At 38.0% G+C, this 27,419-nt stretch overlaps 1 protein-coding gene across 6 annotated transcripts in view; it reads right to left on the bottom strand.

Annotated features, from left to right (window-relative positions):
- CNKSR2 (connector enhancer of kinase suppressor of Ras 2) overlaps positions 1-27,419 on the bottom strand; it is a 317,996-nt gene that overhangs the window by 27,352 nt on the left and 263,225 nt on the right. For all 6 annotated transcript variants that reach the window (XM_002719953.6, XM_002719954.6, XM_008272442.5 and 3 more), the window contains 2 exons: positions 20,923-21,023; positions 18,803-19,367 (listed from right to left, as the gene is read on the bottom strand). In XM_002719953.6, the coding sequence (XP_002719999.1) occupies positions 18,803-19,367; positions 20,923-21,023 (666 nt within the window). The remainder of the gene's footprint in view (positions 1-18,802; positions 19,368-20,922; positions 21,024-27,419) is intronic.

Below are 27,419 nucleotides of genomic sequence, written 5' to 3'. Positions count from 1 at the left end.
AACACTCTTCAAAGGTTCATTGGAAATGTGCATTAATTTTCAATTCCATTCTTCTACGAACTTTCAAGTACCCTTGTATTTTTACATGTAATATCCTGAAAGAAGATACAGAAAATGTGAAAATTTTCACTAGAGTTTACTTTGGTAATGAGTTTTTACTTTATACTACATACTATGGGTGAGAAATTAGAAGCTGAGAGGAGATTAAAGCATAAATATTAGATCCTATAATAGTTCTTTGTGGGTCACATGAATTGACCATTTGAATTTGGAAGAGGTAATAGGAAGTAATATTTACCATGTAAGAATGCACAGTAACCTATAATATAACAGATTTGGCATGTTAGTACACTGTTAAGAACAGTTATATAATTTAATTTTACTCCTAAATCTTCTTTTTTCTACTCCCTAAATCATAAATATATAGGAGGAAAAGATATGGATTGTTTCTAAGGAAATGGATAAAGTGTAACTTGGAAGGTGAAATTGAAATAATAACTTTATTACTTGAACTATATTTCAAATTGCTCTCCAGACTTGGGAAACAGTCTTTTAAAAAAAATCCTAATATTAACAAATTTACTATAAAAGGCATCATGTCAAAGTTCAAAATACTAAGAGTTCTGACTTAAGTGGTGGAACTAACTCTTTATACATATCATGTACATGATTTTTAAATGATGGTGAGTTAAAATTGCAAAGTTCATTAATCACAATTTTTAATAATAAAAGGTAAATTTCTATAAATGTGATTGCAAGATCAGAGTAAGGCTTTTGCTTTACTTGATGGAGCACTGTAATAATGATCATGACCTGCTGTAAAAAATAAAAAATTTGTCGTTCCTTTTATATAAATGTAATATACTCTGATATACAGAAAAAATAACTGAAAAGAAAAATTTTTCTTTTATCCTGAATAAAAAGTATAGTTCTGACGGGGCAATATGTAGTTGAGAGTGTTTACTTTGCTGTCAGAGTGTCTTAGATTGAATCACAGATCTGGTATTAACTAGGTGGGAGTCCTGGATCACGTTATTTAAACTCAGTTTTGTCATCTAGATGATGAGGATAATAACTGTATTTACCTTACAGGGTTGTTTTGTGGATTAAATGATTTATATAATGCAAAGACCTTAGAATAATGCCCGACCCATTGTAAGCACTCATTAAGAAAGTATTAGCTATTATTTGCAATGGATTAATGTGTTCAACAAACCTACAAAACTTAAAGTATATCATACTATAGATATTTTGGCTTTACTGTATGGAAGGTAATTCTATTTTTAGTATTTTTCCATGTGGAAAAACATCTTCTCTCTATATGTGAGAAAAGAATGAAAGAATCAGATTGATGGGCTTGCCTGGCTCTGCAGATTGCATTTCAAATCCAGACTATGCAGCATGCTTTTATAAAAAAAATCAATTGCTGAAATTTTTTTTTTTTTGACAGGCAGAGTGGACAGTGAGAGAGAGAGACAGAGAGAAAGGTCTTCCTTTTGCCGTTGGTTCACCCTCCAATGGCCGCCACGGCCGGCGCACCGCGCTGATCCGATGGCAGGAGCCAGGTGCTTTTCCTGGTCTCCCATGGGGTGCAGGGCCCAAGCACCTGGGCCATCCTCCACTGCACTCCCTGGCCACAGCAGAGAGCTGGCCTGGAAGAGGGGCAACCGGGACAAAATCTGGCGCCCCAACCGGGACTAGAACCCGGTGTGCCGGCGCCGCTAGGCGGAGGATTAGCCTAGTGAGCCGCGGCGCCGGCCCAATTGCTGAAATTGGATATAGTCCAAAGTGGATATAGTCCACAGCAAGAGAGAAAGAGAGGTTTCCTGAGACAAAAGTAAAAGTAAAAGAGGGACAAATTCATATAATTTTATCATTCCATTCAGAGTACCCTTGACATCAAATTCAAAATTATTTTATTCAAAGACTGATTAGTTAATGTTGTAAACCTGAATTAAATGAGTTGAGATTTGCTTTAGAATGAAGGTAGCAAATTAAAACATCTTAAATTTTCACTTCATATGTTCATTGAATATACTTTACTAGATTGAACCATGGAATAAATAAATTCTATTAATATAATTGGGATTTATTTTACATATTAATTTTGTTTCCCTTTGAGATAACTTACTTTATACATTAATGTGGCAGTGTTCCAAGGCTTTTATTCCTTCAAGATACACACATAAAAGGGGATACTGAAGAGATGTTTTAAAATGAGTGCCCTCTAAGTTAGATTCTTGCTGTCACATCTAAAAACATCACACATTTGGGCTTGTCATGGTGAACCATGTAACTTCAGAAGTATTATAGCTCTCCCTGTTTGTAGCTTCCTCTGTTAGCATCTCTTCCACTATATCTAATCTTTGATCTCATCAATAACCCAGCCTCCTCTGGAATTCATTTCTTTATCCAATCTGAACCCCTCTGACTAGTTCAGTTCTCCTACTCTCTTAGATATGTCTTAGATATGTATTTCAGTATCTCCTTTGTTTCTCCTACTTGGCCACTGAAAATGGCTAGGGAAAAAATAATATATCCACATGATTGGTACAATTTTAATTTTGTGTTTTCTGACTTCAGTGCACTCAAGGCTACCTGGCAGACTTATTATTATTGCTCAGTTAGCTTAATATTCCTCAATAGCTAATTCTGCACTGGGGTATTCCAAGCTTCCATTATATTCTTCAAGACCTACTTTCTACCTGAGGATATTTCCCTGAGAAGATAATATTTGCCTCCAAATTTGCAGAGGGGGCATCATATTTCTCATCTGGATTGCTGAAACAGTTTTCTAACTGGTCTCAGACACTAGGGAGGCTACACCAATATACCTACATTGCCACAGAGCAATCTTTCTGAAATTTACATTTGATTATGTCATCTCAGTACTGAAATCTGCATAAGCTCTCCATTATGTTCCTCAAGATATTATGTTCCATCAAGTTCCTGCACTATGGTGCAGGTTAACACCCTGGCCTGAAGCACCGGCATCCCATATGGGCCCCAGTTCAAGACCTGGTTGCTCCACTTCCAATCTAGCTCTCTGCTATGGCCTGGGAAAGCAGTAGAAGATGGCCCAAGTCCTTAGGCCCCTGCACCCACATGGGAGACCTGGAAGAAGCTCCTGGCTCCTGGTTTCGGATAGGCACAGCTCCGGCCGTTGCGGCCAATTGGGGAGTGAACCAGCAGATGGAAGACGTCCCCCTCCCTCCCTCCCTCCTTACTTCCCTCTTTCTCTCTCTCTCTCTCTGCCTCTCCTCTCTCTGTGTAACTGTGACTTTCAAATCAATAAATAAATCTTAAAAAATGAGATAAAATCTAAACCTCTGGTAGGATCTTCATTATTTAGTTCTAACACAATTCATTATCTCATTTTATTTCATCTATGCCATTTTTCCTAATTATTCTTTAAGAAATATCTTTGAAGATGCTATTTTTTTAAAGCACCTATAAAGGATCCTTCTTTTCTTTTCCATCCAAGGTTAAATGCTATAACCTCTGTGAGGCTATGTCTGATTTTACAAAGTAGAGATAATCAAGACTTCTTAAGTGCTTTCATGTAACATGTTCATCCCTTGAAACAAAATGGGCCATAGTATTAGATTTGGATGCTTCTTTCTCCAATTAGACATTGAAACGATTGATTTGTGATTTTTTTTTTAATCTTTGATTTTCCGGCTCATAGTAAGTACATTTGTGCCACCTCCATGAATATTACTTGAACTGAATTACATAACCAGAATATGTATTTATCCAGCGTGTAAAGTATATGGTAGTATAAGCCTAACACTGAATAAAGAGTTCTATTAAACAATTGTGTAAGACGCTTTACCTTACTAGTTTTTCAATTTAAGCGAGATCTACTTAAAGTCTTTGATGTGAACTATATGGCAGGGGGAGGGGAATCTGTAGGAAGATAGGTCATTGAGGTCAGAAAATGCTATTTCTGGCACTGCTACATCAAGGAAGAATGCTTTTTTTAGGTGTAACTATTGCTAAAGGGGATTTTGAGTGACCCAGATTCTCAAGTTATTCATTTGCATTAATACCAGGAGTAGATGAGGTGAGCCAAAATCTAACTAGAGTCAGAACAAGTTTTTAACTCACATGGCCTATAAATAAACTCTCTAAATGTGCTACTCTGTTGACAGAGGCTGATTAGCAGGAACCACGACTACAAAAATCTTATCTTACCACCTTGCCACTTTGGGGAGGTGTTAGAAGGGTTATAGTCAATTTTCTTCCTATGGGGTAACTGCTATGTCTAACACTATGTCCTTGAAACTGATTTTGAAAGGCTAGGCTTCTGTATCACGTGAGTCAGGCAAAATACCATTAGCTTCTGTTTTAGCATTTTAAAATGCCACATTACATATCCACTCATAACAGTACTTCCCTAAAATGTTGAAAATTTGGGGCCAGCACCATGGCATAGCGGGTAAAGCTGCCACCTGCAGTGCTGGCATCCTATATGGGCGCCAGTTAGAGTCCTGGCTGCTCCACTTCTGATCCAGCTCCCTGCTATGGCCCGAAAAAGCAGTGGAAGATGGCCCAAGTGCTTGGCCCCCTACACCCAATGTAGGAGACTAGGAAGAAGCTCCTGGCTCCTGGTTTCGGATCGGCCCAGCTCTGGCCATTGCAGCCTTTTGGGGAATGAACCAGCAGATGGACGAACTCTCTCTCTCTCTCTCTCTCTCTCTGCCTCTGCCTCTCTGTAATTCTGCCTTTCAAATAAATGAATAAATCTTTTAAAAAATGTTGAAAATTTAACACAAAAGTAGTCAGGGGTGGGTATTTGGCATAGTGGTTATGCTGCTGCATGGGATACCTGCATCCCACATCAGAGTCCTTGATTTCCAATTCTAGCTCCACTTCTGATTTCAGCTTCCTACTAACAGCGCCCTGGAAGGCAGCAGGTGATGGGTCAAGTGCGTGGGTCTTTGAAACCCAAATGGGAAAGCTCATTTGAGTTCCAGGAATCTGGCTTCAGCCTGGCCCAGCCCTGACTGCTATGAACATTTGGGAACTGAATCTGAAGAGAGGTCTGTCTTTCTGTCTTTCAGATAAATCAAAATAATTAAATAAAAAGGAAAAATGGAAAAAAGAACAAATTTTATCTAGCTATTTAGATAATTTACTTATCCATTCATTCATGCTTTATTTTTAGAATATGACATGCTTTTATTTTAATAATTTTTGAAAACAGTTATTTTTGATTCTAAATAAGCACTCTCTAATCACTAAAAATTCTGATTTCTTATATCACTGGGTCAATTAATTTCTTTCCTAACAGTTCATTTCTTTCAATTAGAGATCATTATATTTTCCTCAGTCAAGCCTAATGGCTTATTATCACTACACTTTCATTTAATTGGGCCATCGCCACCTAACTATGACCTACTGGGAGTAATATACAAGTACATCAGATACTCTAATAAAGTTCTAATTTTAGAAACTGAACAATGGACAGAATAAAAGTTTTGTTATGTGGATAAATTGATATCATAATTCTACTTGAGAACCTACAGAACAAGTCATGACAGAAAACTTAGGGACAGCCTATTTGTTTACATACCAGAAAAAAATTCTAGATTGCTTCCATTTTTAAATCATAAGAACTATGTCTTTTTTTTTTAAAAAAAAAAAGGTAAGTCATTTATTGAGATATTCCTTAAGAATCACTGAATGTAGTACATCAAAGAATATGGCTGATCAGGGATAGCACTGGGGTCTAAGAGAAAAAAACTACTAGAACTCCTTGGTACTCTTATTTCCTTACTCTTATTAGAATGCAAGGTCCGTGGGGCTCCAGCAGTCTATCTTAGCATCTTCTGGTATTGACTGAGGGATACAAGAACAAATGATTAAAAATTTTGCAAACTGTCCTAATGAAGTGCCTAATTTTCATAGTGCTATATATCCCATTATTTGCAAAATAAAAACTGGTGGATCAGTTTCTCTAAAACTCTCTGATGATGAAAAATGTAAAATGATACAACCTATGTTCCAATATTTTCTGCTTAATTAACAAATATATTAATTATAGGGTTTAATGCATTAAATGAAATCAATATATATAAGTAACTGCTGAATGTATTAAAAACTCTGATATTTTTTATGTCTCAAAACTATAAAGAAATGAGTAAAATTTATTTGCCATATAACAGTAGACAACACAGAAGAATTTTTGTGGTACTGTAGTCATGAAGGTGACTAAAAGAAACTCAACCTGAATTGGTTTTTCTCTTCTTTTGTTTTTCTACTGGTAAGGAGAGCAAAGACATACTTGTGTATGAAACTTAGATTATAAGAAATACGATTTTAAAACTTTAGAAAGACAAATTTTCAATGATCAGTTTTTTTTTTTTTATTTTTTTTTTTATTTTATTATTTTTTTTTTTTGACAGGCAGAGTGGACAGTGAGAGAGAGAGACAGAGAGAAAGGTCTTCCTTTGCCGTTGGTTCACCCTCCAATGGCCGCCGCTGCAGCCGGCGCACCGTGCTGATCCGATGGCAGGAGCCAGGAGCCAGGTGCTTTTCCTGGTCTCCCATGGGGTGCAGGGCCCAAGCACCTGGGCCATCCTCCACTGCACTCCCTGGCCATAGCAGAGAGCTGGCCTGGAAGAGGGGCAACCGGGACAGAATCCGGCGCCCCGACCGGGACTAGAACCCGGTGTGCCGGCGCCGCAAGGTGGAGGATTAGCCTATTGAGCCACGGCGCCGGCTCAATGATCAGTTTTAATAGATGAAATTCTAGTCATCCAAACATAAAGTGTCCAAATGAGAGAAGGAAAGGAGATGTAACTAATGCTGAGGCAGTTGCGTGGAGATTCCTTAGAAAAAAAACATTTAGGAAAATGCATATAAAAGATAGAATGAGAAGCTACTAGAAATGAACAAGCAGAAAATAATAACAATTGCTTGTAAGACGAGTGCCATGAAGGCAATTGTTCTGCTGAGGATTGTGAAAAAAAAAAAAAAAAAACAAAACTGAAGATACAAAGAGCATTTTAAAAATTAAGAAAAAATAGAAGTAAATGACAAAAGAAAAGTAGAAACATAAGGCATTTTAGGCTTTTCCTGCAAAGAGAAAAGTATTTAAACTAGGACATTTGAAAAAAAAAATGCTGGGGGCTGGCACTGTGGCATAGTGGGTAGAACCACTGCCTTATAGAGCTGCTTCAAATCCTGGCTACTCCACTTCTGATCCCACTCCTTGCTAATGTACCTGGGAAAGCAGTGGAAGATGGCCCAAGTCCTTGGGCTTCTACACCCACGTGGGATATCTGGATGAGGCTTCTGGCTCCTGGCTTCGTCCTGGCCCAGCCTTGACTATTTTAGTCATTTGGAGAGTGCACCAGCGAATGGAAGGGCTTGCTTGCTCTCTCATTCATTCTCATTCTCATTCTCCCCCCCCCCACCTTCTCTGGAACTGTTTCAAATAAATAAATAAATAAATCTTAAAAAAAAAAAAAAAAAGAATGCTTTTGGAGACAAGGAACTACTAAGAAGTATTCTGTGGTCCCTCTGAACCTACAGGTTATAATCTCAGCAAATGAATGAACTTTCTGGAAATTACCCTAGGGCTATTGTAAGAATTCCTTGAGTTTTACTGCTTAAAGCTTAAAGGAAGAATTGTCTTATTCAAATAATCAACAACAACAAGAAAACCCAGCATGGGTTCTACAATGAACATACTAATAAACCTGATATAAATACAAGGTAAAGTTTAGATCAGAATATGATTGGCAAGAATTTGATTTTTAAATTTTGGTTGAAGGATCAACATGGATTCAATGGTAAAAATGCAACAATGTAAACTTTTTTTTTTCAATAATATCTCTAGCATGGGAGATAAGAGTAAAGTCATAGATAGTGTGTCTCACAACAGATGAGATTTTGCAAGACACCCTTATGAATAAAGATACTGTAATATGCACTGAATTATATTATTGTAGATCCAGATAAGCACTTTGAATGACTGGATGAAATTAATACACAAAGTTTCATATTGAATGTTGCAAGGTCTGTCTTTGGTCCTTTCATCTTTAAAATGTTTTCTTTTAAACTGGGGTTTTCTTCATCACAGGGTCAGTTGAAAAAATAGGAAGGATGCTTTACAACACTAGAAGATTATTTGGTGATAAGCAGGATAATTAGTATCATAAAGTATAAAACTGAGATTCCCAACCTTTTAACAGAGTTGAATAGTTCCAGGTGAAATTTAAGAAGTTAAAATTAATCATATATAAATAAAAACAGTTGCATTAAGGTTAAAAAGTAAATAAATGTAGAATGCTATTTATGGCTGGCAATATTAAAACATCGTTTGAGCCACCTGTGAGCAGGTTAAAGCTACCATAATCATGTTAACAGAGGTACAGTGTTTAGATCACTGTAATAGTTCCAATATACTTATCATGGGGACACTAAGTATATAAGATGAGGGTAGACATGATAGTGAGTTATCTAGAACTCTTAAGTATGAAGATTTTGTGCGTTCAGCTCAAGAATAGATAATACAAATTATATTTAATACCATTCCATTGTAGTTTCCATGTACTTTTTGAAGATTCCTCATATACATGGATTTCAATAAAATTTTTGTACCCAAATAAACTTATCTTTAATTCTATTTTTTTTTAATTTTTGACAGGCAGAGTGGACAGTGAGAGAGAGAGAGAGAGAGAGAGAGAGAGAGAAAGGTCTTCCTTTTGCCGTTGGTTCACTCTCCAATGGCCGCCGCGGTCGGTGCGCTGTGGCCGGTGCACCGCGCTGATCTGAAGGCAGGAGCCAGGTGCTTCTCCTGGTCTCCCATGGGGTGCAGGGCCCAAGCACTTGGGCCATAGCAGAGAGCTGGCCTGGAAGAGGGGCAACAGGGACAGAATCCGGTGCCCCGACCGGGACTAGAACCCGGTGTGCCAGCACCGCAAGGCGGAGGATTAGCCTATTGAGCCACGGCACTGGCCATAATTCTATTTTCACGAACTTTTTGAAGTCATATTTCTAAAAACCAAATACTGTAATACCAAAGGTATATATCATTGGAGTCTGATTTTTTTCTTAAAAGCCATCAGGTTTACCTTTCCAGCTAACTTAAGAGTCCCTGACTTGTTATTCAGCCTCTTTCTCTCATTTTTAAAAAAATATTTATTTATTTATTTTTGAAAGGCAGAGTAACAGAGAGTGAGAGAAAGAGAGAGAGAGGGAGAGAGAAGGTGGGAGGAAGAGGGGAAGGGAGGGCAGGAGAAAGAGATCTTTTATTCCCTGGTTCACTGACACACAACAGCTGGGCCAGGCTGAAGCCAGTAGCCAGGAACTCTGTCTGGGTTTCTCATGTGGGTGGCAGGGATCCAAGTGCTTGGGCCATCATGTGCTGCCTTCCCAGGCACATCAGCAGGGAGCTGGATAGGAAGCAGAGCATGGGGACTCCAACCAACACTCAGACAAAGGGATACGGGCATCACAGGCTGCAGCTTAAGCTTCTGTGTTATAATGTCAGCCTCTCAGACTTTTTTAAACAGCCTGAGAAATGGGGATCTCACTAAACTCACAAGATCAACGATTTCATTTATGGGCAAATGCAACAACTGGAACATTTTTTTCTTATACCAGTCTACAATCAGCCTTCCTGTACCTTCTACATATTATGTTCTCTGGAACTTCAAAGACTATCTAATCTGTCCTTCCACATGACAGTATTTCAAACACTTGCTCTGTGTTTTTGTAATTTGCAATTTTCAGATTCACAGTGAGTAGAAAACTTATCAGAAGTCTGCTTTTATATCAATACAAGGAAGAACTTTCTAACTAGGACTATCCAATATGGAACATTTTGGAAGTAACAGCTCTGAATCCCTAAAATATTCAAACATAGGCTCGGTAACTTACTCATCAAATATATAAAAGGTGTTTGTTTTGTGATGTAGAGCGTGAGGATGAACATAAGTGCATAATACTCTAAGTTCTAGGGAGAGAGGTCTATTAAGCATATTTATATATAGTATAACACATTATATGCCTACTTCCAATAAAAAGGTAACATCAATAAAAGATGAACTCTTTGCTTTATTATAAAGTATTTTAAAATGGATTCTGTAGTATTTATCAGAGAGACACCAATAAAAAAAAAGATGCTACACCAACAAATAGGAAAAAATTCTCAGTATCACTAGCCATCAGGCAAATGCAAATAAAAATGACAACATATCAGCTCACTGCAGTTAGCGTGGCTGTTACCCAAAAGTCAGAAAATAGACGCTGGTGAGGTTGTGAAGAAAAGGGTACCCCAATACACTGTTGGTGGGATTGCAAACTAGTCCAGCCATTATGGGAAACAGTATGAAATATCTTCAAAAAACTAAAAATAGATCCGTCATATGACCCAGCTATCTCACTTCTGGAAATATGTCCAAGAGAAATTATATCAGCATATGAATGAGATATGCGCATTCCCATGTTTATTGCAGTATTGCTCACAGTAGCAAAGATAAGGAGTCAACCTAGTTGTTCATTGGTGGATGACTAGATAAAGAAAATGTGGTACACACACACACACACACACACACACACACTTTTTCACTTTGGCTAAGTGAAATAAGCCAGACAAAGAAAGACAAACTCCACATTTGTTCTCATAGATGGAAGGCCATATACACATAAATTAAAAATGTGTGGATGTCATATGGTTTGATAGATATTTATAAATATCATCGTCATGGAATTATATACCTTATATAATAATATACCCTCTTTCCTCACTTTATCTCTGTCACAAATATCTTATGTGATATTAATATATCCATTCCTATTCTTTTTTTTTTTGACAGGCAGAGTGGACAGTGAGAGAGAGAGACAGAGAGAAAGGTCTTCCTTTGCCATTGGTTCACCCTCCAATGGCCGCCGTGGCTGGCGCTGCGGCCGGCGCACCGCGCTGATCCGATGGCAGGAGCCAGGTACTTCTCCTGGTCTCCCATGGGGTGCAGGGCCCAAGCACTTGGGCCATCCTCCACTGCACTCCCGGGCCACAGCAGAGAGCTGGCCTGGAAGAGGGGCAACCGGGACAGAATCCGGCGCCCCGACCGGGACTAGAACCCGGTGTGCTGGCGCTGCAAGGGGGAGGATTAGCCTAGTGAGCCGTGGCGCCGGCCCATTCCTAGTCTTAAGAAAAATAGTATATATGTGTATTTATGCATATATAACATATACATATGAATCATATATGGCAAAATGTTCAAAATGGTTAAATCTAAATAGAAACAGCCTACAAATTTGAGAAGTATTCAAAGTTAAGTGTAACTTCTCACTTCATTATTCAGCAAAGATATTTATCATGTGTACAAAATTAGCTTTGGAGTGGCAAACACTTTTCCCATTTCTAGTGCTGAGGCACAATCCTTCTCATTAAGTTAATAAAAGCTCATAATGAACCTTAGAATCCAAGATGCTAAATTCAGAGAAGGCTGCCCAGCAATTACATAGGATAAAAAAAGACAATAGAGTTGAAAGTGAGGGGTGGGGTTTATTGTCAGAGTGTGCTGAAGGATTGTGGTAAAGCCACGCTGACTGCAAGGTCTCCCTCCTCCACACTTTTGTAAGAACAGGAATGTAAACTCCTGTGCGTTGTCGCTGTTAGAGAACAAGAAGAAAACAGCATAGATGCTAGGAACACAAGGCGTAAATTTAACATTTTGTGATAGCAAAGTTATGGGCTATTTTCTATCACCAAAAATTCCAAGGTGTATGATTTAAAATACTCATTTCATAAGTTACAGAATAGACTCTAAATTAGGCCATGGAGTGGTGGTAGGGCAACAACAATGACAAATGTTTAAGGAAAAAAATACAGTGAAAAGAACCAATAAAGTCATGGATGAGAAAATCTGAAGCTCTTAAATGAATAGATCTTAGAATACAAGCCAATATGTTCTATAGACAACTTATCAAAAGATAAGCACAGTAAAAATATCTGATTCAAAATCATGGAGGATTACAGATTTTAAATGTGAGAGAAAATGAAAAACTCTGTTCAAAATGTTAAAGCTCAAATTTCTCTAAGACAAACTTTCAAAGTACAGTCTAATATTCAGTATTTGGCACTCTAATATTCCTATGTTAATATTATTCTGATAATCAAACTCCATAATGGTTATACTATAAAATTAGGAAGTACCTTCTCTATGAAAGAATTAATAATGTATAGTTAGTATAATATGTCCATTTGATTATTTAGTGAGGTTTGCCAGGGCTAATTCACTATTTAAGTATTGTAATTACTCTTTTCCTAAATTCAAATCTTCATAACATCTACCTACAATTATATAACATTTACTGGATGGACTTACAATGTGTCAGATATGGATGCTAAACGTTCTCTGTAATTACTTTATTTAATCCTCATATAACCTCAAAAAATGTACTATTACCTTATGATATAATAATGAAGACACTGAGAAATTTAGAGATGTTAAATTAACTATATTAATCATAGCACTAGTATGAGAAAGACTGACAAAGCAAGAATTTGATCTGAGGAATGTCTCCAGGGACTGTACTCTAAGCTAGGACCACTTATTGTTCATAGAAAAACATGCTTATTCATTTCATGAGGCAAATAATTATATAAAATACTATATTCTGCAGTTATTTTCTCTTTTGTATATACAACACTTCAATAATGCCAAGACTTTTAAATGAAGTGATGTGATCTGGGGTATGGGTTTGTATACACCTATTAAAAGAGTACAAGGGCCGGCACCACGCATAGTGGGCTAAGCCTCTGCCTGTGGCACCGTTTCTAGTCCTGGGGGCTCCTCTTCTGATCCAGCTCTCTGCTATGGTCTGGGAAAGCAGTAGAAGATGGCCCAAGTCCTTGGGCCCCTACACCTGTGTGGGAGACTGGGAAGAAGCTCCCGGCTTCTGCCTTTGGATGGGCCCAGCTCCGGCCGTTGTGGCCATTTGGGGAGTGAACCAGCAGATGGATGACCTTTCTCTCTGTCTCTTCCTCTCTCTCCCTAACTCTGCCTCTCAAATAAATAAAATCTTAAAAAAAATTTCTAATAAAGAGTGTAACTGTACTTGAACAATGTATTTGAAGATATAACATATGCAGTAACAGAGCTGCTCAAGCAGAAATAACAAGTAGTTTGGCATGTTTATTTTTTCATGACCTTAAAACCAATTAAGGTCAAAATATTCATAATCATTCACTTCCCCTGTAATTTAGACACGGACACATGATGTAACTTGGCCAATGAAATTTGAGGTTAAGTCTAGAGAGATCCAGGCAAAGTATCCCTAAATCTTACAAAAGGGACTAAAGATAGGACCTACTCTTTTGCTTTTTGTGTATTGTCTTATGAGAAGTTATATTTGAGGCTGTTGGCATTTCTGAAAGTTAACTGAGAGTCCTGATATTGGAGAGTCAGGAAATCCAACCAAGAACACTCCTACCTGTGAACTTTCCTTATTATCTAAGCCAAAAAACAAGTCAGGTGTGATTTGAAATCCAATCTATAACCAATATCTATAACCAATCTATAACCAATATCTGTATCTAATCATCAATGTTTTATGTCTCTCTATAAAAGTATTTCCTCAAATTCAGACAGCATGATATTAAAAGAATAGTCACTTCTTTCTAGATTTTTCTGTATTTTTTCTTTATATATACACCTGTTTGATAACCTGCCAAGGATGCTGTCCTAAACTTCACAGAAGTGGTATAGTTGAGGTTCTCTGCTATTCTAACTGTACCACATCATATCACATTGATCATATCCTTATTCCTCTATTCCCTTTAAACTTGAACTATAATTTCAGATATTACTGATGATTTTATACTCTTTCAAATTATTTGTGATGTACATAACTTATCTTGACAATAAGAATTAGTTTGACAGGGCTGGCGATTGTGGCATAGTAGGCCAAACCTCCGCCTGTGGTAGCAGCATCCCATATGGGTGTCAGTTCAAATCCTGGCTGCTCCTCTTCTGATCCAGCTCCCTGCAAATGTGCCTGGGAAAGCCGTAGAAGATGGCCCAAGTACTTGGGGTCCTGCACTCATGTGGGATATCCAGAAGAAGCTCCTGGCTCCTGGCTTCGGATTTGCCTAGCTCTGGCTGTTGTAGCCATTTGGGGAGTGAATCAGCGGATGGAAGACCTCTCTCTCTTTCTCTCTATCTCCCTCTCTGTCTGTAATTCTGCCTCTGAAATAAATAAATAAATCGTCAAAAAAGGTAGCAAAAATTGCTGTGACATTATTCTTTATTTTTAACTTGTTCCTTTTTTCCCTTCAACACAATTTCATATTCTGGGCCTATTTTTCCCTTACCTATACAAATCTGATGTGAATGTTCCTAAAAATAAAATTCATGGCTGCTTTGGGAAATTACTCCAGTACTCTTAAAATGATTGTAGAAAATTAATGTATCTTCTTAAGCATGGTATGGGTGGTCATTACCTAATCTTTCTGTGGAGATAATTTAAGGTATTAGGCCACTGAGCTGCATATTCTGTGTAGCTCCAAGGTTATTAATGATGTGTAAAGGATGTTAGGTTAAAAAAAACTTTAAAATATATTTCTCAGCAGATCTCATTTTAGAGGCATCAATAAATCTCATTCAGATAACCGAATGTGTACAGTAGCTACAAAGGCAACAGATAGATTTATCCCTCCTCTTCGCCCTCCCCCTCCATAAGACTTAGGTTTTTTCTTAGATTTCTGAGGCCAAACTAAATATATGTGAAAATTAAGTGAGAATACTGGCAGGTAATCTCCAAGACAATGAAAAAAGAGAGCATTATACCTTCATTGAGTAAACGAAAGCACCAAGAATATGTATGGATAGGAAAGAATATCCTTCTAACTGCCAAGAGGGAAATCAGCAGAATTAAAGGATAACGCTTTGAAACCACATCTAAATTGCCTAGTACAGGGAAGGAAAGAGATTCTAGCAGACTTCAAGCTGCATTAATCAAAACAGTATTTTAGTGTTATGGCAGATGGTTTCTAAATGAAGTGTATCTTTGTATTTTGTCCCATACTTTAATGATTTATAGTCTTTAAGTGTTTCATAGGCTGATATATAATTTAATCTAACTAAGGTATTATAAGGCTCACACCTCAGTAAGCTCTGAAACAGCTAATTGGGATAATGGGAAATTACTTGTCTTCTCCCAAATGCCAGGGAAGTAGGTCAGGATAATTAACATACAAGCTGACTTTCAGTCAAAGGAAAACAAGACAGGTCTCATCTGTGTACTTTTAGTACCATGCATTTCAGACTAAAATGAGTTCAGCCTGAGAAAAAGCACAATATGACTCAGTTGAATAATTGAATTTCAAAATAAGACAAAAGGTAGTTAAACCATGAGAACACAGACTGAAGTCTTTTCTGAGGAAGACTAAATTTACACTTCATAAGCAGGGCCAAATTTCACATCTACAATGCTACTGAAAAACAACTAGGGTACAGACTTAGGTACATCTTGATTCTTAGACTACTTTATAAGCTGTCAGCACTCTATAGTATATATCATTTTATAAGGTAAGGTAAAAATATAAACGATAAGAAAGGAGCTTGGTTGGTGACATAATTCTTGATTCTAAGGCATAAGACAGGCTATATCTTAATATTTTCTTTCATTCTTCCTTTTGCCCACTTGTCCGTTGCCTCCTATTTTCAACTTCTTGGTAAATGGAAACTGGAACTAAGACATTAAATTTATTTCCTCTATAGCCTGTACTTGATTAGTGCAAATTCACTTCAGTAGGTCAAACTGAATGTTGGCCTCAGGCAGGATAGTAACATACCACTGTTCACCTTCGATCTTTGCTAACTACTGGTTGCTTACCAGTCTGTGCAGCAGCACAGTGAGGGTTCTATGTTGGAGGGCATGAATGTATGTCTGAGGCTGGAGTAATAGTCATAGCCTTATTCCTGGGTATAATTTTTGCCCTTTTGACATAACATCAAGCAGCTTGATTTGAATAGGAAGCCTACATAACTTACTTATAATGGCCAATTCAGGGCAGCCATGAACATGACACTCCTTAACTAAAGCTTAAAGAGTCTTCTGAAAATAATGAAATTTAAAGTTGATGCTTCCCCAAATTATACATTCCTAAATATTAGAAACAGGAATATGGAAAAAACTGTCATTGGAAAGGTGAACATATCTTTGATTAAATAAGAAGTACCTTCCAGGCTACCATGAAATGTGCTGCTCTGTTGAGAATAATTTAAAGTTCACTAAGACATCAAGTGGTAAGATTTATGGGAAAACACAGAGAGAGCAATGGGACCTGAAACATAATGCATGGCCACTTTCAGTGAAACAGATCTGAATGAAATAGCATGAACTGTCCCACAATATGGATCGCAAAGACAAAATGTGCAACAGCAAATTTACTGACACACCTCCTAGGGCTGTTCTATCATGAGTATTCTGCAAAGACAGAATGCCCTGAAAACGATGGAAAGTTACCACATAATTCCCTAATAAACTTATCTGGAATTTGAAACAAAAAAAATCCACATACTTAGGAGTGCATCTACATTGCTAAAAATAAATCCAATCCAGAAAAACAAAAAAGAACGTATAGAAAAGAAAGTCAAAGAAATGCTCTGTGGGCTACTGGAAACCTCAAGGAAGGCAGGCAGAAGCTATGCTTTCATTTAAGTTCCATTGCCCGCTGGCTTCTCTCTAATCCTGCCCAACTGAACGACCAGGATAATCTATTGTTAAGTGTCTCAGCTATCCAAAAACAAGACTGCATCAGTGGCTCTGCCTGTAGGAACAATGGAATGTTTTCTGAGCAGAATCCTCTATTTCTGTGCCTAACTGCAACACAGTTTATTTTTAAAATGGCTAAGATGAAATATGCTCCCCAATATGTTTGTGGAATAATAAATAAGCATCATACATTTAGTCATTGCTGTTGGATAGTACCTAAATAACAGCTAAAATGAAGTTTCTAACTTTGGTTAAATTTCAGAAAACAAATTCATTAATTTAGATATTATTAAAATATAAACATGTATTATTATGCTTGCTAAAACTACAGAGGCCTAACATGCCTCCTAACTCCTTTACAGACTCTTCCATAATCTGGTAGATGTGAGTGCTGGCAGGCTTGTTGGTAATGGATCGTAATTACCTTTCCTGCACCAGCATAGCACCTTTTAAATGTTTCTCATGGGGATTATGCCGTAACTATCCTTCATGTGGAAACTGCCTTAGTATATGCATTTTACTACAAACAATTCTGATACTTTGCTGGTGGAAGATACAATTTAATTACAACTAAATAACCCAAGGAAGATTCATACCATAAAAGGAAATCCACTGTATTCTCTGGTCAATCACTTTCGAAGTGACTCTCACTGTAAAAGAGCCACAGTTCACATGGCCATTGGGCTCCTAACCTGTTCATAGCCTGTGAATTTTGAGTTGTTTTTCCAGTAATGATGAAGAACCTAACAACAGTGATATATCCCATAGTGGAGCTTGCATACTTGCAAAATAGGCTGAAGGTGACATTCTGCTTATATCCTTTAAAAAGAGAAGTCCAATGACCCTGCAGGGCTGGGAAACTTATTTTTTTCTGTGAAGGGCCATTTGGATATTTATAACACCATTTTCACTGTCTACAAAATTATCACTTTAAAAATTCACCTGCTATAGATTTATTGAATTCCCAAGTCCTGCCTGCAGTTGCCTTGGCAGGGCCAGAACCAATGATTTAGTGGATGTTATATGGCCCAAAGGCTGGATTTTCCCCAACCCTGCCCTAGGGGGATCAAATCAGTAATTGTAGCTTCATCACTGGCTCAAGTTATCTGCACTAATTGGCTTGGACTGTATTTTGGGTGAAGAATTGCACACTGCTTTATACCATTTCATCTATGCTATTTTTTCTTTCGCATTTTATGTTCAGGACTTAGAGTCAAATCTAGACTTCTTTCTAACTAAAATAACTGAGTTATAACTTTTTTGTTAAATTCACCTGTTTCTGGGCCAGTGTATTATGTTAGTTATAAACAGATGCTTGGTATAGCATGTTGAATAAAGAACTTGATAACCAGTAAATAGATTCTTAATGCCAACAAGATACAGGATTACTTAACTGGCTTGTCTCTCTTAAGAGTTGATTCAGTTAAATTGAGTTTTGTAATCAACATACATACCAAGAAAGTAGATGGATGTATTTGACAAATTGGTTTCTAAAAAGAAGTTCAGCTATTTAGAGTTGACAGAAATGCTATGTGAAATCCCTCCTTGGGAAAAAAATTGTCTTTTAGATTTTTTTTCTTTAAAGCTTCTGACAGTGAAAAAGGAAGATATGTATGTGCATGTGTGGGTTGGGTTGTGTGTGTGCATCCACTTACTCAATCAAGGCTCTGTTAACACCCCACTAGAAGCATTTATGGTTAACTAATACAAACTCAGGGGGCAACCACTGTGGACCAAGGAGATGATGCATGAAAGTGAGAAGCAAGTGGATAAGGAAGGAAAAGAAAAAATATCATTAACCTTAAAAAGGCAAATAGGTAGTTGGAGAAAAAAGTTATTTGCTCCAGCTGTGGGTGTCCTTGGCCATAAACTTCATTACTCATCATTTTTCCCAAGTTACTGGGGTTCTGAAAGTAGGACACCAGGGGAGACTGAACTTCCTGAGCAGCAAGACTATTATTTTAACAAGAAAGGAAGCAAAATTCTATTTTCTTCAAATAAACCAATTTAAAAGGTTAGGATTTGGTATACACAAGCTAAGAATCTCCATAAACATACTTACTTTTTTCTCCTATGTTTTCACCTGCTGCCTCCCCTTCCTCTTCCTCTTCCTCCTCCTCTTCCTCCTCTTCCTCTTCTTCCTCTACTTCCGGGGGTTGCACATCATCCTGTGGGTCACAGGCACTAACTGGAGCATTCAGACAACAGTGGTTGAACCCACTATCTCGAGGCAGGGTAAAACTTCGAGGCTTGCCCCCATTTCCATTTAGCACTTGCATCCTCTCACTCTCAGCTAAGGGGTACGGCCCATAGTGATCCTGTAGGTGGCACTTCTGAGTTGGAAGAGTGGACTGCCGCCTATGTTCTGGGGAGATGGCCACGGAGTCAGAGAAGACAGAATCCTCCAGAGGAAGAGTCTGAAGATAGTGTAACCCTGAACTTGTCAGTGGCGTCTCAATTAGATCCTGCCAGGAGCGGCGCTGACTGGCTGTCTTGCGAATGGGGGACACCACACTGCTCCCAGTTACTTCTTGGCGAAACTCCTCATGGGAAGACTGAGACTGAGAAGTCTCTGTGGAGGAAAGTCGGCTGTGTTTTGCTTCCACATAAGGACTGGCACAACTCATCTGTGGAAAGAAGTCTGTAATCAGCCCTTAGAGAAATAATGAGGCAAGTTTGCAGACGTTTTAAAGTTAGGCCTAGATTACAGTTTAAGTGGATGTATTGAAATGCAGGGATACCAGATTTCACTGACACTTTGACATGCAAAATTTTTCAATGAAAGTATGACAACACGTGAGTATGTACAAAAGAAATATTCAGTAAAAAAAAAAATCCAAAGTTTAAAATCTCTACATATTTTCAAATTCCAAAGAAGTATTTTCCCCAGATTCTTGTTTCTGGACATTACAGAGCTTGGAGGTGAAGGCAAGTAGAGAGGCTTTTGCATGTAATAACTAGTTCCCTTATAAAACGAACCCTGCCTCTTCTTCACAAGTGGCTCCTATGGGTGCCACTGAGAAGCTGTTTTGCAGTTGTGTAAATTCTATGGCATTTTCTGAAAGGTTAGAAATATAGGCAGGATGTGATTATACTTTCTTAGGGATTAGCGTTTGCATTGACCATGACACTGCAGGGCCCATAAGCACAAAAATAATGGAATATTTTTTTCACTAGAATTTAAAGTTTGTGAATACAAGTATAACCAAGAAAAAGGCATCAAGTGAATGTTGTAAAATACTTGCAGTGAACCCTAATGCAACAAGCCTTACTCTGGCTCTGGGGCTAACAGATCAGCCCTGCCAGATTTGTGAAATGTGATCCTCACAAACTAGGGCCACGGTTGTGGCCAGGACAAGCCTGCCTGAAGTACAGGTGCATGCCACCTGTCCTGGTAAGGGAGGGGAAGTTACTTGGCATCTTCTTTGGGCAGGCTGTTACCTTCCCACATGTTAATAATAATGTGAATAGCTTCCTTCTTAGAATGCGCAAGTTCCAATGTTTACACAATGAAGCTGCAGCTTACTCTTTTTCCTCTTTCATAAATATGTTAAGTAATTATTCAGGTCTTAATGTTTTAGGGAAAGAGGGAAATTAAAAATTATCCTACTTGAGTAATATGGAGGTTGAATTAGATTGGCTATTGTTGTCACTTAAATTAAGCTTCCATTTTCTGTGTGAAAGACTAAGTCTCAAGATGGGCAGAATTGATTCTTATGGCAATATATCCACAGAACATAGTGTTTCAACTGGGATGCCACTAAGACATTCCTGGTAATTCTGATGGGAAACAGGCACCATGTAAACATAGACATTAAACCGGATCCTATGGCCATGTAAAAAGTTACATGCCAAAACACTGCTGATATCTTTATGAACACTATTCTGACACAGTCTATTTTCCTAATAAAACTGTCAGATAATTATCTTGCCTGAAATCTGTGGTGACTGTTTCTCCTAATTAGTATTCTCTGTACACTTAAACGTGTTGCTTACTGATTTTAGGGCCCCAATTTTCTTTTCCTCTAAGGAACTTGAGGTTTGAAATGTAATCCACTAAACAATATTTTTTGAACATACAAAGAGATGTTTCAGGTTAAAAGAATCTGGAGATATATTAATTAACCTGGTGATCGATCCATCTATCTATCCATCCATCCATCCATATCTGTTGGTACTTACAGAGGGAGGTCGTGGGTATGTATCATAGGGGGGTGGGGGGCTGTCTTGTTTGGGTGTTGATGGAGTATCTGCTTCTTCCTTGTCACTCTCACTCCAGTAATCTGAAAATTCACACACATGGATATATCAACATGCTATTAGATATTTATAGCCATATTTTGAGGAACATAAACTACCATTTAACAAAAGTTAATTTAAATTCCATCCCTATACCAAGATCCCCAGCATTCCTATACCCCAGGGCCCACCAACTTTTATTTTCAATGGGGTTTGGAGAAGGAAGGAAAAGTGTACCGCCTACTTCTAACCTCTTTTTAATGTAAGTGATTACACACAGTCACGGTTTTAGGAAATTAGCAAAAGAACACTGCAAATGTGAAATCAGGTTTAAGGTACTTTAGATTCCAGATGAAATTATCCTGAAGCTTTATTAAATAAATGGCATCACAGGATCCTTCTTAAAAGTGTATCATCTTGGGGCCGGCACTATAGTGTAGTGGGTAAAGCCACCGCCTGTGGTGCCGGCATCCCATATGGGTGATGGTTCAAGTCCCAGCTGCTCCACTTCCAATCCAGCTCTCTGCTACGGCCTGGGAAAGCAAAGATGGCTCAAGTACTTGGGCCCCTGCACCCACATAGGAGACTGGGAAGAAGCAGTAGAAGATGGCTCAAGTACTTGGGCCCCTGCACCCACATAGGAGACCTGGAAGAAGCTCTTGGCTCCTAGCTTTGGATCAGCACAGCTCCGGCCATTGCGGCCAGCTGGGGAGTGAACCAGCAGATGGAAGACCTCTGTCTCTCTCTCTGCCTCTCCTTCTCTCTCTGTGTAAGTCTGACTTTCAAATAAATAAATAAACCTTTGAAAAAAAGTGTATCATCTCATCCTAAAGGTGAATACTCAAAGAAAAGCAATAAATACATCACTGTAGCTCTCTAGAGTTATAAACAGCTCCAAAAAATAATGTTCTCAATTTTCTCCTCTGGCTTATATTCAGTGATTATCTAACAATCACTGTTTCCAGAGTCATGCTGACATGAATCTCTTTAACACCAAACTCCCACCTCCCCTTGGAAACACATGGCAAACCCTGATTCTTGCCAAATGCAAAAGGGCAAATCTGCTGATGTGGGCTGCAAGTTCCAAACTTCCAGAGCTACTTGAAAGGGCAGAGAATACAAGCCGCTAGACAAAGTGCCTTGGCAGGCCTCAGGCAAGAGGGAGGGGGAAGAACTCTGAGAGATGCATTACTAGAGGAAGTCAAATGCAGCAAAAAGGCCAGTAATCAGAATCTGTTCCACTAATCTCTCAACCAGCCCATTCCTGTTGCGTTAATTCTTCCTATGATTTACCAAAACAAAAAACAAAAACAGAAGTATTATCTGTTACTGGTCACAGAGGGGGAGGGCAGTTGCTGGAGCGAGTCTCATGGGTTCTTTTGCTCAGCTTAGTATAGAAAGAAAAAGCCTGGAAACAATTTGCAAAGAGGAAGAAACTTTTATTCGATCGGCAAGTGACAGAGAAAGCGTCTGCTCCGAGAAGAGCCCAGGCGGATTGCTGGAGCGGGACACTGGCTTCCAGGAAGTGTCCCAGGTTTTTAAGACATTACTGTCTGCCCATTGGGTCATCCTATCGGGGTGCCCATTGGACAGGGGGTTTCACATACATATGTTGATTGGCTTGGGGCTCACGGAGATGGGGGGGAGTCTCCTGGAGACTGTCTCCTTAATGACTCAGACCCCTCCTCTGCTAGCTCTGGGTGAAAGACTGCAGCTGCCCTGAAGGTGTGATTTAAGGCCACAAGGTCACACAAGATAGCCTGGATCTCCTGGAACCAGCCTGACTCTCCCCAGGGGCTCGGCCCCTTCCCCTGCCAGCTGTGGGTGAGACTGCACCCACCCTGAAGGTGTCATTTAAGGCCGCAAGGTCACACAGGCATCACAAGATGCTGTTAGTGGGGGAGATCCAGTTGGTCTGGAGACAGGCTTTGCAGCCACAGCTGGCAGCCTGCTTGTGAAGGACATTCGACCTGTGTGTGCAGGGGCCCACAGACTCCCAGCCCCACTGGCCAGCCTCATTATCCATACCAATTTCAGATGAGAAAAGGTAAAATAACCATCACAAGGGTTAATACTCAGATTTGGTTGAAAAATCATGAAATATATATTTATAGGAAACCCTCTCCAAGAGGGCAGTGATAAAGATTATTAATAAGTACAGCTAACCTTTGTTAAGAAATTATTATATGCTGAATAGAATGTAGTAGAGCTGGGGTAGGAACTAAAAATGCCTTGCCTTTAACATCTGATGATTAAGTTGTTGGGTCTCTTTGTATAACATAGAGGAGAGACTGATATGAAGTATATTGATCATTTAATTCCCTATCTCTTTCTGTTATAACTCTGGGTACTGTGAATATAAACTCTTCAACAATGGAGATTGGGAATAAAATAAATTGTCCATTATATTAAGGTATCAAACAGAAGGACCCTCAAAATTCAATTCATATTTTAATTATCCCCTCTGAATAAAAGACAAGCAAGAACTACTTAATTTGATATCTGTTCCCCTACTGGATCACGCAGATGACAGCAAGTATAGTATGTCTTCCCTCCAATATGAATTAACATAGTTGCCCAGAAATGTATCCAGAAAGTGCTGATGAAAAAGCATGGACTATATACTATATACTGAGACAGGTGTGGGTTCAGTTCTTGGCTAGACCACTTATCATCCTTCTGGTCTCTTGAGATGGTTACTTAACCTTTCTGAGTTTGTCTTATCCTCTGTAAAAGATGGCTAATAATAACTAATTTTCAGAGTTATGAGGGTAGGGGCACTAAATAAAGTAACATATATTCAAGTGCCTTGTAACTTGGAAGTGCTCAAAAAATATTGGGATCCCTTATCTTCTTGGGTGTGTTTTTAGATGGCATGTCAGGACAGTCTGACCCAGATCATATAGGTGATAAATACCTGGTGTTCATCCTTTCACACATTAGTTATTTCTTGCAGTAAGTTTCAGTGATGACAAAATGAAATCTGGAGCCCTGGGGCCTGGGTTGGTAAGAACGTGAAGTACTATTAGGAAGTCATTGCTGGAGGTGAAGGACTAAGCAGCCTCCCAAAGCAGCAGGCTTGCCAAGATCACTCAGCCCTTATCCTGCCCACTGTTGCTAGGAAATATGGCACTCAAGCTGAATTTCACTTAGAGGTCTGCAATGATACCATGGGGCCAAAAGAGTTAGCACCTCAATAGTCCTTATTAGCACACTGAGAGGGAGATGGTCACCATTTTATCAAGGGCTCTATAGCTGTCATTAGAAGTGACATATTTTGGGAGGTTCTCTCTACTGTCCTCTTCCCTCACCAGCCAATTTAGGAGGAATAATAATCTACCACGTTATGTAGTTCTTGGCTTATTAAAGATACCATCAACCTAAAGTTTTATTGGATTGCCTAAGAGGTTGACATATCACTTTGTAAATTAATTTTCATTTTTTATTCTAAACTGTGTGTCTCTGAGAGAGCAATGCCAGAGAAGAACTGACATAAGAAATGTAGTTGGGATTTTTTGAGTTTGTGTGGAAAATTGAATGCACACTGTTTCTTACAGGCTCAAATTAGTTTGATTTTTATTCTAGAAGAAAATTATTTTTCTTAGTTCTACATCTAGCTCAAAATAAGTGGATACATTTAATGTCTCTTACAGCTTTATATGTAATCAAGAATAAATGGCACCTAGAAGAAGAAAACTTCCACTTTACTTTCTCATGTTGATACAAAAGAATAATTTGAAACTAACTTTTTCATTTAGAGATATCGAAGAAATATAGTGTACTTCATTCATTCCTATGGGATTAGAGATTTACAAAGACCTTACATGTGATTGAAAATAATATATAATGAATGTCTGACTTGAAGCTGGAAAGCAACAGAAACACAATTAGCAGACAATTAACCAAAAATTATCCTGGCCAAATTTAGTGTAACCCTATTTTCTCTAAGCATAACAACAAATACTAAAAGAAAAGCCTACATTCTTTAAACTTCTGTAATTAAAGGCAGCAACTCATTAAACTTTTATTAAAGTCAGTGCAAGTGTCATTTCTAAGCTCTTTGGATCTTTAAATTTAATGAGTGTTTGGCAGGTATTCCTTTGTATCTTGCATACTATCAATGCTCAAAAAGCTGTATTTTTATGAAGCTAAACTGTCACACTGAGAATGATACTCAGAAGATGTTAAATGACTATACGAAAATGTCATGTGACAAGTGCATCTAGTAGTTTTCTTTACAGAATGCCATGAAACCCAATCATGAAGGAGGTAGGAAGTCTTATTTTTGACCTATGTTAAAGTATATGAGGAACACACAACTCATGTGGAAATTAAAATTATTTCAGAAATTCTGGTTGCATTCAATTAGTAAGAGAAACTTGAATTGCAACTTTGAGCTTCTACTTATGGCTTTCAATCACACTCCAATAGGTGCTAAGATATGTACTGAACATGACAGACCAGGGCAACAAGAATTGCACAATAAATACTTTTTGATCCTGCATGTTCAATGCAACTTATTAGGTATCTTATTCATAAAGAAATTCAGCTATATAATACCAAGTATAAAGGAAATTCACTGAAATCAAGACCAGGCTCAAGTGATAAAATACAGAAGTTAAGCCTGAAAATTCATGCTTTCCTGTTTACACAAATTGACTTTTTTCAAAGATTCATTTTTGTATTAGTACATTATCCATACTTATAGTTGTATTTTTTAAAAATCAGAAAAAATCTATAAGTACTTTTAAAGAATTATTTTATGGCTTTTAAAGACAACTTAAAAGGAAATCTTATCAAAAATTTCGGATTATAAATTATATTGAGCATTGTGGTAAGGAATACACTTTTAATCATTATCAAATGTCTTAATAACTATTGTTTCACACATCACAGTCTGGGCTGAGATTTGTCTACGCCCACTGATCTGATAGAGATGGCTCCCATATTATTTGTAGAAGTACCCATGCCACACCTACTCCTCAGGGCGTTTTACATTCTTGAGTCCACATCCTGCCCATCCTGCAAGGCCAGTTTAGAAAACAGCCAATGTAAAGTCTTTCCTCATTCCACTCCTGGAAGGATTCTCTCCAGCCTCATTACCATGGAACTTGATTTGCAATTTCTTACATTGCACTTTCTATATCGTATTAAGAATCTTTTCTGCCCGAATGCAGTATAACTGCAGGCAGGATGGGTGCCTAATTCACCTTTATGTGATCAGAGTACTCGGTAAGGCCTGCTAGAGAAACACTCAGGATTGAACAAAGTATCTTCTCTCTTGTTCTGCTTTACATCAGCTTCACTGACTTTATTTCAGGCTCATTGACTGCTTTCTCCAGCAAGCATTTTCTCATCAGTGCTTCCTCATTGTCAGCTCAAAAATTATTTTTAATATACACTCAGCAATTTTTGTTGTAAGTTGCTTACCACATAAAATTAATATTAGTTTTTTACATTGCTCTTTTCTTATGTAATTTTAAGTATGCATTTTGAGGTTCCCATTAATAGGATACATTCCCATTGGCAGCAACTCTGTTTTGCTATTTACTTTCCATCTTCCTGCCTCATTTCCTAACTTCACACCAATCCATTAATCTCCATTTCCTCATCCAATGGCCCAAACCAAGTGTTGATACATCTCACTTTGTAGTTCAAACACAGCCTTCTGCCTGCTTTTATATAGCCTATGGACTAGGACTGTTTTTTACATTTTAAATGGCTAAAACCATCAAAAGAAGAGTATTTTTCTAAGTATGAAAAGTGATATGAAATCCAAATCTCAGTGTTCATAAATAAATATGCATAGAACACAGCCACAGCCATTCAAGTGTCTTGGCTGCTTTTATACTATAGGAGCACAGCTGAGTAGCTCTGACTGAAACCATATAGATGGCAAATTCCAAATATTATTTAGTTCTTTATAGAAAAGTTTAATGACTGCTGCCTAAATACTTGCTGGCATATTGGTGTTGGGAAGTAGCTTTCTTCTTTAGATATCTGTAACTTCAATTTTTAGATGTTTTTAAAAGGTTTGGCTGAGATTTTTACTCTAAGAGGAGATAGAAGGTTTTTAAAATCTCTACAACAAATTGGACATGTTCAGTGGGGATACAACTACAAATAAGTATTTGTGTGTGTGTGTGAGTGAATCTGTAGATTTTTTTTTATCATTAGGATGTCTCCAATAAATTCAAAAAAACTATTCATGCTTCCAAGGGGTATACAACAAATATCCTTTGACAAATGTGAAGTCCGAATAATGATCACAGTTTCATTCTTAAATTTCAGTTCTGCACCATGATTTTAATTCTGCAGCATGACACTGTGTTTCACAAATCTGAAGTCACACCAATGAAAACTCCATAAGATCACAGAGATACACAATAACATAGCTGAAGAATATAACCAATGAGATAATTTATGAAGGAAGAGATCAT

Source organism: Oryctolagus cuniculus, chromosome X, assembly GCF_051225735.1.
Source record: "Oryctolagus cuniculus isolate XC-2025 breed Fujian yellow rabbit chromosome X, ASM5122573v1, whole genome shotgun sequence".
Taxonomy (NCBI): Eukaryota; Metazoa; Chordata; class Mammalia; order Lagomorpha; family Leporidae; genus Oryctolagus; species Oryctolagus cuniculus.
This window is presented reverse-complemented; position numbering and strand designations above follow the sequence as displayed.